This window comes from Lycorma delicatula, chromosome 2, assembly GCF_047948215.1.
Source record: "Lycorma delicatula isolate Av1 chromosome 2, ASM4794821v1, whole genome shotgun sequence".
NCBI lineage: Eukaryota > Metazoa > Arthropoda > Insecta > Hemiptera > Fulgoridae > Lycorma > Lycorma delicatula.
Window position 1 is genome coordinate 35,915,778 of NC_134456.1, and position 14,769 is coordinate 35,930,546.

At 30.0% G+C, this 14,769-nt stretch overlaps 1 protein-coding gene across 1 annotated transcript in view; it reads left to right on the plus strand.

Annotated features, from left to right (window-relative positions):
* Positions 1-9,946, plus strand: part of LOC142320153 (clavesin-2-like) — a 30,571-nt gene extending 20,625 nt beyond the window's left edge. Inside the window, exons 6-7 of the mRNA XM_075357834.1 lie at positions 3,935-4,079; positions 9,474-9,946. Of these exons, the coding sequence (XP_075213949.1) occupies positions 3,935-4,079; positions 9,474-9,514 (186 nt within the window). The 3' untranslated portion in view covers positions 9,515-9,946. The remainder of the gene's footprint in view (positions 1-3,934; positions 4,080-9,473) is intronic.
* The last annotated feature ends 4,823 nt before the right edge of the window (positions 9,947-14,769 follow it).

The window sequence follows — 14,769 nt, forward strand, 5'->3', positions numbered from 1 at the left end:
TAGTACTACTACCAAGCTTCGAGTTGTGTTTGACGCGTCTTGTAAGTCGGATGCTAATTGTTCATTGAATGAGTGTCTTTGGACCTGTGGTTCAGGAGGAATTATTCTCCATTGTACTACGATTTCGCTCCCACATCTATGTAATGATCGCTGATATAGAGAAGATGTATCGACAAATTCTAGTAGAACCACAACAGACACAGTATCAGCTAATTTTCTGGCGAGAAGATTCATCTCAACCGATCAAAACATACAGATTATTGACTGTTACATATGGGACAGCTTCAGCGCCATTTTTAGCCACCAGAACCTTAAAGCAATTAGCACTTCACAGTGTTAATACATTTCCTAAAGCAGCAGAAGTTATTCTCACAGATTTTTATGTGGATGATGTGCTAACTGGGACAAATTCTATATCAGAAGCTTTAGAACTGCAGACACAATTAATAAAGTGTTGTAAACAAGGGGGATTTAATTTAAGAAAATGGCGCGCAAACAACCATCAATTGATTGAAAACCTGCAACCAGAAAATTGCGATTCAGGGCACAACTACAACATAACAAACGATCATACAGTCAAAACATTTGGAATTCACTGGAACTCGCAAAATTATACATTTCAGTTCGCAATAAATACAGATATTAAGGATAAGAATCGCGTCACAAAAAGAACCATTCTCTCGGAGGTTTCCAAACTTTTTGATCCTCTAGGCTTAGTCAGTCCTATTATTTTAATGGCAAAGGTAATTATACAAGATTAATGGAAATTAAAGTTATCCTGGGATGACAACGTACCTATCCATATTCACACCAAGTGGATACAATTAACATTCATTAGCAGACCTTAATCAACTAAGAATTCCTAGATGTATCATCTCGGACTCCCAAATCATTTCACTGCAACTACATACATTTTCTGATGCGTCTCAAGCAGGTTATGGAGCCTGTGTGTATATAAGAAGTGAATATGCAAACGGTCACATTGAAAGCCGGTTGATCTGTTCCTAAACAAGAGTCGCTCCAATCAAGGCGATAATGCTGCCAAGATTAGAGTTATGCGGCGCTACGTTAGCCTCAGAATTGGCTCAAAAAACATTATCGTCTTTGAAGATTAATGTGACCAAAAAGTATTTCTGGATCGATTCAACGATAGTTCTGTCATGGATATCATCTATCTCCACAAATTGGAATGTTTTCATTGCCAATAGAATTTCGAGAATTCAAAACTTAACAGACATCAGGGACTGGAGACATGTTTCAAGCAGTGAAAACCCAGCTGATCTCGCTTCAAGAGGTATTAACGCTGGCCAACTGATGAATTCATTGTTGTGGTGGAAGGAACCGCATTGGCTATCAAAAGATTGCACTTGGAATAGCCTACAGGATCTTCAGTTACTTCCGGAAGAGGAGCTTCCAGAATATAAATCACAACTACGTGTCTTTGTTTCAATTGATAATAACAATTGCATTTAAAAGTATTCATCATTTCATAAATTACGTGTCGTTGCTTGCATGCTAAGGTTTGTAGACTAAAGGATAATCAATATCGTCTTTCTGGTTGTTTGACAGTTAAGGAATTGCATAATTCATTATACAAAATTGTGCACATAATTCAGACTGAAAATTTTGGTGATGAAATCGATCGTCTTCAGAAAACAAAGGAACTTAACTCAAATAGTAAGTTAATACAATTTAGTCCTTTTTTAGATAAAGGTCAACTTCTCAGGGTGGGCGGAAGATTACAAAAATCGATGCTTTGTTACGACCAGAAGCATCCTCTGTTACTACTATCAAACAATCCTATCACAAGATTGATCTTGAAACAAGAACATGAAAGATTGTTAAAGCTGTGTTGGCATCAATACGACAAAAATTTTGGCCTCTTAACGGACGAAGGCTTGCCAGAAAGATAATACATGATTGCATTACTTGCTTCAGAAACAAACCAAGGGCAACTGAACAGATTATGGGGCAACTCCCCACCAGTCGAGTTCAACAGCTTCGACCATTTCTGTATGTTGGCGTTGATTACTGTGGACCTGTGGAAATTCTTCAAAGTCATCGTCGAGGAGCAAAAACTGGTACAGGTTACATTTCAGTTTTTGTCTGCATGAGCACACGAGCTATTCACCTGGAGCTGGTGCAGGAGCTAACTACAGAATCATTCCTAGCAGCATTATCAAGAATTACATCACAAAGAGGCAACTGCATTCAGATTTTTTCAGATAATGCAAAGAACTTCATCGGAGCTAGAAATAAATTACGAGACATATATGTCTTACTGTCATCAAAAGACCATCAAGATACTGTTGCACAATCCGCCAGCAAAAATAATATTCAGTGGAACTTCATTCCGCCTCGATCACCTCACTTTGGCGGATTGTGGGAAGCGGGTGTAAAATCCGTCAAACATCATCTGGTTAGGGTGGTCCTCTGGGCCGGATCTGAACCAGCGACCTATGGATCTACAGTCCACAAGTTCAGAGGTAGAATTCTTTTACTAAATGGGATTCTTAACTGGCTTTCATGATCATCCCGTTTTATGTTACTGATTGTTTTCTTTTTGTATAATGTGAAAATAAGACCAACAATCTATGAACTATGCTTCAATTCAAAAACAAAATTGAACACCTAATTTAAAGATTGAACATCTTCTGATGTCATTAAAAAAGGTAGAAATGGGAATGTGTAATACCCATTGATAAATGGAAATATCATTTGCTAAATATTACTTTTCATACATAATTTGCAATTAGACCATACTATTGTTGAAATAAGGATATTCAACTTTTTTTAAATTTAGGAGTTTTTATTTAAAAAAACAGGCATTCTGCCTGAAAACACATGTTTTCACTTACAGATGAACACAACAAATGCTCCTTTAAACTTTTACGAAAAGCAAATTAAAATCTGTTTAGAAAGTGAATTGTTTTAAAATAACCTCTACCTTTATAAAAATATAAATGAAAACTTGTTAAATATTTCATTACAATGTGAAATTTAAGGTTATGATGTGAAGTACTAAGCAAATGAAGTTGAATGAAAAGTACTACAATCTATATTCATATTTTGAATATAACACAGTGTTTCTCAATAGAAAACATATATTAATTTGTTAACACAATCTGTTCCAGTCTTTCTTGTAAATGTAAGACATGTACAGCACCTGAGGTACAATAGACACTAATCAGAGTTGATTTCTCTGAGAGTAATGATGTTCAGTACACAGCTAGTTCATATGTTGTAAAGGTGTTGCTTGTATGGCTGAACGTACAAATTTCAGTAAATTTAGCATGCCTCTGTGCAATAGTATATTTGGCTCAGTGGAGAAAATATAATCAAAGAAAGAAATAGAAAATCCCTTTTTGGCTCCCTGAAGAGGTGAAGTAAGAAACTATTTCACTTCTCATTTTCTATAGTAAGCCTGGTTTACAGAGAAATTGAACGTTAATGCTTGTTGTCTTTAGAATGGTTATACCAGTTCAGGAGTTACCCCATGTTAATTTGCCAGCGACCTTACATATACAGAATGCTTGTGAAGGTCTTGGTTAAATTTAAGGGACTGATACAGGACATCAAAATAATAAAAAAGTTCAAATAGACAAATGCCCTCTTTCACTTCATTTTCTCTCTGTTTGCCATTTTGTGTTTTTTCAAAGTTTGTATCTTAAGGACAGATTATGTTATTTTAATAAAATCTGGAGTACATGCAACCAACAGCTTCTACAAAATTAATGTAATTTAACAAGTAAACTAAGTTTACAAATACTTATGTAAACATCTATAAGTACTTATACTCATTAATTACGATTATTAAGAATACTTAAGTAATTTTTAAATTAATTGAAATTATTTAAAGGGTTATGTGTAAATTACTAAAAGGAGGGAAGTTTTGATGAACAATTTAATTAAAATTACTGAATTTTTTTTGTAGTTAAAATGGCACAGAGGGGACCTTAAGACTATTGAACAACATTTGGACAGGTGTATTCTACCTGTTAGTCTTGGTGGATCGATCGAAATTAAAGACATAATGAATTGGAACCAAATAGTGCTTAATAAAGAAGATGACTTCACAGGTAAAAATAACAGTTTATGTTTTAATAAGATTACTTAAGACTTTTTTTATGAGGATAATATAGTCACATGTATTTTTAAAAATTTCTGATAATAACTCTCTTCATTAAAAGCTTGACATGGAATACTGTTTATTTCTGTAAATGGTTATTCTGTTTCCGTGACTTAAGACTTACAACACATAAGTCTTAAATCATACAATTACAACACTCAACAATAACAAATTTTTATTAAAAGTAAATATTTTCTGGTTCATAAAAATAAATATTGAGAGCTATTTACAATTCCAGAAACTCCCAATTTTAGGTAAAATTTTAATTCTATTCAATTCAGATGAAAATGAGTTTTTGCTAATTAAACAAATAGAAAACCCCAAAAGTTTATTATCAAAATGCAGATAATTTGCTCTGGTAATGTTTAAATTAGAAACAATAACACTCAGGGAAGGAAGAGAAACGAGGGATGTTACTGGGCAAGTAATAATAGTTGGTTAGAGGTATAGTGTTGAAGAGGTAAATGTAGTGGATGTTTTATAGATGTGAACAAAGCATTAAATTTGTAAGAGAATGAACTAATGGATATATTAAGACATATAGACAATAAGATATATTGGACAGGTTGAGGATTAATTAATGAATTGTATCTGAATCAGAATGCGGCTGGCTATAAAGAGTGCTCAAACTGAGTGATTAGTTAAGAGAATTAAAGGTGCAGCTTTTCACAGACATTGTTTAAATATGAATATTGAAGATATGATCAAAAATGCAGTAGAAGAAGAAACTTATTTTGAACTATTCAGAATTGCAAAGCTAACTGGTTGGGACATATCATTACTGAAAAAGGATTGGTTAAAAAGTATCAGAAATATCAGTGTGATGCAATAAAAAGAGGCTGGAAAAAAGTAAAGATTATAGATGATCTATAAAATGAAATGAGAGTTATCAGAGTATAAAAGTTTAGATGGGAGGAGAGAAGAATTTAGATTGACATGATAAGAAGGTACATACATTAGGGCATATAACTGTTTGATAGTTATATGCTGTTAATAATAATATTATTAATAATGCCTTGGTTGATAGTTTAAAACCTTCCCTGGGATATCAAAAATGTATCCTGCAAATTTTAAAGTAATCTGTCAGTTGCTTCTCACGTGATGTGATAACAAACAAACAGACAAACTTTATATATGTATATATTTTTTTAGTTTTATAAAGTCAATACTTATAAGACCCATATTCCTCTATATCAATATATTGTATTTTTATAATCAAAAACCAACTGAACAACTCAAGTACAGAATTACAAAGTTAATGAAATGACACTTATCTTATTTTTTTATTTTTATTCCAGAAGCACTTTTGTGCGGATCTGGCATCATCAGTTGTATATAAGATATATCTGTATAAAATTACATATCAAACATACAAATTTTTAAATTAAAATTAAAGGATTAAAATTACAATCATATATACAAAAACATATGACGTCAATTAAATAAAATAACTACATATATATAAATATGACATCATAATTAAATTTAAAATAAATAGAAAATTTATACCATGTAATATTGGCCAGCCAATGTTCCATGACTCTGAGTAATTTACACAGGTTAGATAGTATAAATTTTCTATTTATTTTATTTTTAAATTTAACTTTAATTAAAAATTTTTGAATTATGATGTCATATTTATATATACGTAATTATTTTATTTAATTGACTTTATGTTTTTGTATATATGGTTGTAATTTTAATATTTTAATCTTTTAATTTTAATTTAAAATTTTTTATGTTTAAAATGTAATTCTATATAAATGTATCTTATATACAACTGATGATGCTAGATCCTGTGAAAATGTTTTTGTAATAAAAAAAATAAGGTGTCATTTCATTTACTCTGTAATTCTGTACTTGGGTTGTTCGAGTTGGTTTTTGATTATAAAAATATAATATATTAAATCAAATATATATATATATATATACATTTCTGAATAACCGTGGTATGTTAGATTGAGAGTGTACCTGATGCATGGAAAAGTTAACCTTCAACCTACTAACAAATATCTTGTTTGAATTTTGAAAACTGGACAGTTGTTTGCAGAGATATTATAAGAGTACTCCATTGCACCTCCCAAAACTCTGCCCCAGGGGCACTCTGTTATCAGCTGATGGTGATAATTGTTTTAGCCTTCCACAAGGTGTTTTATTATTGTACAGAAGCCTATTATTGTTAAACAGAAATTTTTTAAACTTACTTAATATCATTTTATTTTATTTAACAGAAATTTAATTTTCTTTTTTGTAATATTATTCATTTGATTGATTCGAATAATTCAGTCAAACCCAGCTCACACAGTGATAGAGAATCACAATTCACAGTTCATTAACTCAATTCATTAAAGTTTGTGCTTCAACCAGCAAATCTCTACTTCTATATATAGTTATACGAGGGCAAGTCAAAAAGTAAAGAGAAATTTTGATTTCCTTCCAATCACATGTAGCAATGATTGATCTGTTATAACTCATAACCTAAGAAATGCAAGCAGTGATACATTTCCTCAGTTCAGAATGGGTGAAACCAGCAGAGATTATTTGTTGAATGCAGCGGCAAAATGGACAGAGTTGTTTGAATGGAAGGAAGATTTACAAATGGATTGATCACTTTAAAAGTGGATTTCTCTCTTTGATGAATAGTGGCAAGGTAGGCCTTCCATTTCAAAGACTAACGGCAATATTGAAGCGGTTAAACAAATGATTCTCGGTAATCGACGAATTGCAATTGATGACATTGCAAGTGAGTTGAATATAAGTCATGGCTCAGCATTTTCAATCATCCATGATTCTTCAAACTTTCGAAAAGTCTGTGCTCGCTGGGTTCCATGTCAGTTGACCGGCATCCACAAAGGGAATAGTTTGAAAATTTTCCAGAAGCTTTTGAAATGTTATGAAGATGAATGAGACTCATTTTTTAAGAAAATAATAATCATTGATGAGACATAGGTCCATTGCTATGAACCCAAGAGTAAGCAACAAAGTTTAGTGGGGAAACATCCTTCATTTTCCACAGCAAAAAAGTTGAAAACTCAGATGTCTCCAGGAAAGGTGATGATAGTATTCTGGGATATGGAAGGTTCACTTTTGGTTTACTTCACACCTAAAGGTCAATCAGTAAACAGTGACAATTATTGTGAGCTACTGCGTTTACTGAAGCAAAAAATCAAATCCAAAAGGGCGTGGTAAACTTTCTAAAGGTATGATTTCGTTTCAGGATAATGCTCAACCTCATATGGCAAAAAAAAAGTCCCTTGCCTTCAAGATCTCAGTTTTGAGTTGCTGGACCACCCTCCATACAGTCCTGACCTGTCTCCAAGCAGTTTTCATCTTTTTGGCCCATTAAAAGAAGAGTTGCAAGGGAATCATAATCATCTTGATGAAGAGGCCATAGAAGTAGAGAAACATTTTCTGCACACCAGTCTGAAAACTTTTTTTCAGGATGAAATTCCAAAGCTCGTTAAAAGATGGACTAAGCACATAGAAGTAGGAGGGGATTATGTTGAAAAATAATGAGTGTATCATTTATGTAAGTACAAAATAGTACTTACATAAATATTTATTTATATATATATATATATATATATATATATATATATTACTGATTTTTTATATTTATATATAAATAAATAAAAAAAATTATATATGCATATATTTTTTTTTCGATTCTTTGAGATGAAATATACCTCAATATATTTCATAAAACCTTCACAATTATGCCAAGAAACATGGGTAAAAATCTAGTTGAAACTGATACAGTAATTTTTTGTTTATCTTGAACAAACAAAAATCCTCTTCCTCTTCATATAATAGCATAAATAATATAGGGTGTCCCATAGAAATAAATACACAGTTTGAATGATTATAAGTTCAGTTTTTATTCACATACAATTAATATTTAGTCCGAAAAAGAATCTACATAAAATGTATAATTTTTCCTCCTACCACAGATGTTCAAAATTATTACTTTTCTGGTAATTACACTACTGATAACAGTGGACTATTGATTCACAAACTTCAAAAGCCATTTCATTTGGTGTTGTGCATATTGTTGCTCAATTGCGACTTTTAATTCTTCCAGTGTCATCAATTTTCTGGCTTAGACTTTATCTTTAAGGTATGCCTACAAGAAAAAGTCCAGTGGCATCAGGTCTGGGGAATGGGCAAGGTATTCTATGGGACCTCTTTGTCCAAGCAATCTGTTTGGAAGATTCTCATCAAGATATGCTCTTACATCACAGTGATAATGCGAAGGTGCTTCGTCCTGTTGGAAATATAATTTGCCATCTTCACCAAAGTCCTCCTGGATGCGTGGTAAAACAGATTCTTGCAGTAAATTCAAGTAATTGGCACCAGTCATGTACTGTCAAAAAAGAATGGTCCAATTAATCCTTTGCTAGAAATGTCACACCCCACCACACTGAAACTCCTGGTAAATTTACGTGCTGTTTCTGCATAACATGTGGATTTGCAGTTTCCCAATTAGTGCAATTATGTCAATTAATTGTGCGATTTAATTTGAATGTATCTTCATCCCTCCAAACAATCCTCCCCGAAAACTGTGCATCCTGTTCACAGTTTTCCAAGTACCATTTGCAAAATTGTTTTCTTCAGTCCAGATCATCTTCATTGATAGCATGTACCATTGTTGGAATGTAACTTTTCCATTTACAACATCTTAAAATGCAATGGACACTTGATTTGCAAGTGCCAATCTCACAACTTGATTGTCTTACACATTTTTTGGATGTTTTGCAATAACTTTCTTTCTTGGCTGATGAAACTCATTGATGTTCTTGATCTTCTGGAACATTGTCTATGAACATCCTGAACAGTTCCATTCGTTTCAAACTTATCTTTTACCTGAAGTCGCGTAGATGGATCTTCCTGAAACTCCCTGCGATATTATCTTTGTACTCTGCTACATTTTTGAACTTCCAATAGCATTTTAAAATAAATTTTCTTGAAAGTTAATCACGGCCCACTAATATGCAATTAATTACACCCTGAAAAGAAGGAAAAATCAGAAAGTTATGACCTGTTAAACAGTGTATACATTTTTTTGGGACACTCATATAAATAAATATGCATGTAATTATTTATACCCCTTCAAATTTTAATTATAGACAGTAATGGTGGTGATCATACAAATATGGGTATTTAGATTTTTATCTTTGTAATTTATTTGCCGTTTCCATTATTGCAACTTAACAACCACTGAAATCAGCATTATGCTGATTAAATTTGAATTTAATAAATAGTGTTTTACTTAAATCTCTTGAATAAAAGCAAAGAGATGTTACCCTATTTTTTTTGTGATAATTAATTTTTTCTTTTGTTTCAGAAATAAGAACAATGGGATATAAATCCACTGACTGCTTTTGATAAAAAGTTAACAATTTTAACCTTAGGATTAGTATCTTTTTTTTTTATTAAAAAAAGGTAATATCAGTGTACAATGTCAATTACCTGTTATAAATAAATATATTAAACTAATTTTAATTAAATTAATAGATTATGAATATTTCAAAAGAACTGTATAATTTAGATACTATATTAATTAAAATTCAATGGTTTTTGAAATTTCATTTTACTTTTAACTAGTTAAGATAATTTTCCACCTATGGACATTAACAACATCCATGTGAAGGATATGAACATTAAAATAATAAGTTCTTTTAATTAAAAGTTAAAGTTCTTTTAATTTGTGTAAAATTTACTGATTATTTTGTAAATGTTTTTTTTGTCCATATTTATTTGTATTTACAGATTTTCTTAAATCTCAGTGTTATTGTACGATTTTTAATATTTCTTAAATGGTTATGTGTACTTTTTAAATAATTATTGAAACTTTTATATCTAGTCAAACTTAACAGAATCTAATTCTTCAGTACATATTTAAAAACAGTTCACAGTACTTTAATGTTATTTAGAAATTTTAATGAATATTTTATCTTAGATGTAACTTAAATTTTTGTATAAACAATTGTTATTTATGTAGGATGTATTATGACTAAAGTTGGAATAGAAATTCCAACTTTGTTTCCAAAGTTGGAATTACAAAGAATTTAATGTAAATGTTTATTTACATATCTTTTTCTTAAAACGAACTTTTCTGTTAGCGAATTTGATAATTTTTTACATTTCCTTCTGTATTACAAAGTAATTTCAGATGTATATAAGAAATAACATAAATGCCCACTTGCAATTATGACTGCAGATGTCACTGTTGAAGGTTACCTCATGAATAACATCTATCTTTAACCTACAGTATATCTTTGATGTAAGAAGCCACAATTAGCCACAACCTCATTTGTAGTATGAAATCAAACGTTCTATATTTATTTGCTATGGTTACTTAGCTTATATGTAACTAAATTCAATTAGATGAATATATTATAATATTAATGAAATAATAATTGAATTGAAAATATTTATTAGTTCCAAATCAGACTTTGTTTAGTTAAAATAATTAACAGAAATACTATTTTACAATGCTCTGAAATTATGATATACTGCAAGAAGAAAAGAAGTTCAGCTTTTTATAAATTAGGATAACCAAGTGAAGAAATCAGAAGCTAGGAGAACAAATATTTAAAATACTATTAGTAGACATGTATGGATCATGATATCATATTTTTAAATGAGCTTACAATTATTAAAAGTAGACGCAGCTTTACTGGTGATACTGCCATATTAGACAGAACAGTCACTCAATCTGGTATGTATATCAGTGTAGAGGTCAAACTAGATAGCGATTCCTAAAAAAAAGGGCACAACCCTTTTGATTAAAGGAACCAATTTATTAATTTATTGATTGATGATGTAACTTGTTAACAAATACTTATTCTACTTTAGAATTACTATATGTCGGATTTTGAATTTTAGTTAAAAGCAATGGAAAAATACATATTCCCAAATCTCATATTCTCTAGAAAATTATTTTTTCTGATTCTACTCCTCTTGATATAAAATGCCTTCCACTTGAATTAAATATTGCACTGGTAATTAGTTCTCTTGTGAATTTTTCAAGTGGAGGTCAGAGGTCTGTATACAGAAATCCAATGATGGACACCGTCTCCAGAAACTGTTCTGTTATTGGATTCTAATAAAAGACACATTATGTAAACATACACATACATTTAATACCTCAGGCATTTACAAACTTCAGGAACATTGACTTAATAAACAAGGAATATGGCTAGACATCTGATCCTATTGTAGGTGTGCTATTTGTAGATAATCATTTGGCACTGATTACCATGATAGTTTTTAACGCTAAATAAAAGTAGACGTATTTAATTTAGATTATAGTTGTAATTTAGCATGTTCATTATAAATTCAGCTACTACTGTTATTAAAATAACTGATTTGAATATATTGACATTATATTAAAGTAATTGTTGTACTTTGCTTTATCCAGCTGGTGTACTCTAGTACCTCCTCATCACCCCAGTGAATATTCAGGGAACATGATTATATGAATTGTGTGGGTTAAAATTGATTGAAATTAAAATTAATTTAGCTCCCATCTTAAATAATTAATTACCAAGAAGGAGGCTTCAGGCAAATTTTTTATATGTAAGATGAAGAATTTATTTAGAACATTACATAATTATATAGATCATCCTTCAGGTATATATAATACATATATATATATACCTGAATATACCTGAAGGTATATTTAAGATACCTTCATTAATATGGGTTTATTTAATCAAATTTTAATATATATATATAAAAATTATATTAAATAAACCACCTAGTAAAATTTATTCAGATAAGACATATCTTACATTAATTTTTCATGAAATTACTCTTGCGGGATCCTGTGGAAATAATAACTGATTTTCAATCATGTCTTTGGATCTGGGCTCCTGCAGAAAGTAATTTCATGTAAAATTAATGTTAGATATGTCAATATTCTGTACTAGGTGGTTTATTTAATGGAATTTAAGTATAATTCTTAACAGTACAGAGGAATAATATGAATCTTTTAAAATCAATAATATAATACATATATATATATATATATATATATATATATATATATATTTTCATTAAAGAGAAAAGAATTAGTCATTTTAGGATTAATTTTAGTTTCTTCAATGAATTTCTTTAATGCCTTAATCTCGAAGGGGCTTAGCCTTTTACTTATGGCTTAAAACCTTCCCTAGAATAACTTAAATGTATCCTGAAGATTTGAAAGAAATCTGTTGATTGGATCTCACGTGATGCTGTTGCAAACAAACAACAAGACTGATCCACAAACTTTTGAATTTATTTAGGATACTTTAGGGTGTTATTAAAATTACTATAATAATTTTATTAATTTAGAATTTGATAATATACTTGTATATAAGATTTTTAACAATATCAATTGATGAGAAAATACCAAATAAAGTCAAAGTGGTTCTTTTATACCTTCTGTTAGAAAACATAAAAAAAATTTCATCAAGAGTGGGTCTGAGAAATAATATTAAAGAAGGACAACATTTTTTTTATTACAATTTAATTTATGTTTTTAGGCATGAATGTACAGTTGTACTTTGTAGCCTTGGGATCACTAGGAATAGAATTTTATTGAAAATAATCGTTAAAGAAATTTGAAAAAAAATAGTTTTATAAGGTAATAAGGAACCATGAGTTGAATAAAAAGAAATTGAAAGTTGAAAGAGAATTTAAAAAATGTTTTAATTAATAGTAGAACAAAATTGCTGAACTTAAAGGTGTTGTGTTAATTTAGTCTTTCATTTACATGATCCTAGTTTTGAATACCAATCATACCTGGCATTTTTCACATGTTACATACTATATTCCCATTCATAAGCTTTGAGCTTATGTAGTGATTAATCATGTAAAAAAAGATTATCAAAAATATATTTAAGTTGGAACTTTTTGATTTTTCTATTACTAATTAGTTATGTGTCCTGGAATGTAAAACTATTATTTTTTTAATCTGTATGACATTTCACAAACTGAATTACATTATTATTAGAGAGATTGTAATTCATCATAAATTATGTTGTGTAACTTAGACATCATGGATTTTCTATGTTGTTTTCCAGTTATATTGCTTAAATATAAATAATTGCATATAGCTGCACATTAAAAAAATAAAGTTTTACTTTACAGAAAATCTCTCTCAGAGTAAGAAATCTGAATACTACTTTTTTGTTTACAAAAATTATGAATCCACCAATTATAAAAGTCCACTTCAACTTAGGAGAGATTAGAATTCTACCTCAAATTAAATTTATAAGTATTGCATGATACATATTCTAGGTTTTTAGAGATACATTTTACTCTGTAACATGTGATAAATTTTAGTTATGGGATTTAGTTTGTTGAGGAATATGAGCTCATCTCTTCCAGAAATGTACATATTCATATGTTTAAATTTATATCAAAATTTTAATTTTTACTTCCTTGTATGAAGGAAAGTATTGTGTGATCCTTGAAGGAAAGGAAGTATTGTGATCGCTAAAAATTTCAGTTTTCAAATTTAAATGAAAATATCCATTTTGACCATCCCTGAATCTATTTTGACTAGTTTTGACGTGATGTCTGTACTTATGTATCTCGCATAACTCAAAAATGAGTTATGCAATCCATTTGGATTTAAAACTATTGTAACATCTGCTTGTGCACCTCCTCTTTTGATTGCAGTCGACTGGACCAAAAGTGTCCAAAAAAGCCCAAAATCCAAAAATGTTGGATTTTGGGCTTTTTCTTAACTGCAGTAATAAGCCTTCATTGAGAACTTTTCAATGGTATATTATGATATATCATTGAAAAGTTATCATGATATATCATTGAAAATAAGTACCACTTATGAGTGGTACTTATTTTCTTATTTTAATTATTTAGGGAACAATTTGAAAGTGATTGACGCAAAATTATGGCAGTTATCGTGTCTACAAGAAAGTGAATATAAACTTTTGAGCTGAGGTTTTGGGGTCTGAGGGATGTGAAATGCGAAGATATGTTGAAATTTTCTGGAAGTTGAATCATGGTACACATTACAATAGGTAGCTTTCTTATGAAATCTACCTGAAAATGTGTATATGTAATTTAATAGGCATACAAGGAAGTCATGTGGTGTCCAGATTAGATTTTTTATATTAATTTAATTTTGACATCCAACTATTAGAAAAGAGTTGCTTACAACCAAATTTATTGCTATTTTACAAGTTATAACGATTACATACAAGGATTGAAAGTTTGTCTTTTGTAATGTATTATGCAGTCTTAATATTGATAATATATTTATACAGAACGCTGTAAATATAGTATTTTCTTCATCCTATTATTGACAGGATTTTTTATAATTGCTTAATGAATATTTTTGTAAAAGAAATATTAATTATTCACCAAATTACTGATAGTATTGATATTATCTAGTTAGTTTGAGCTGAATGGACCTAATGCTGTTTTTTATAACTCCAGACTTATTGAATGAAAAGTGGCTTCAGATGTTGAAAAAATTATGATTAAAACGATACCAATATACCACTTTTTACTGTATTCACTAGAAGTTTGTAGAGGACAATTTGAGATTAAAGAAAAATAATTTTAATTTTTATAATATAACCAATTACAGGTTTCTACAAAGTGAATTTTGAGTATTTTTATTTATT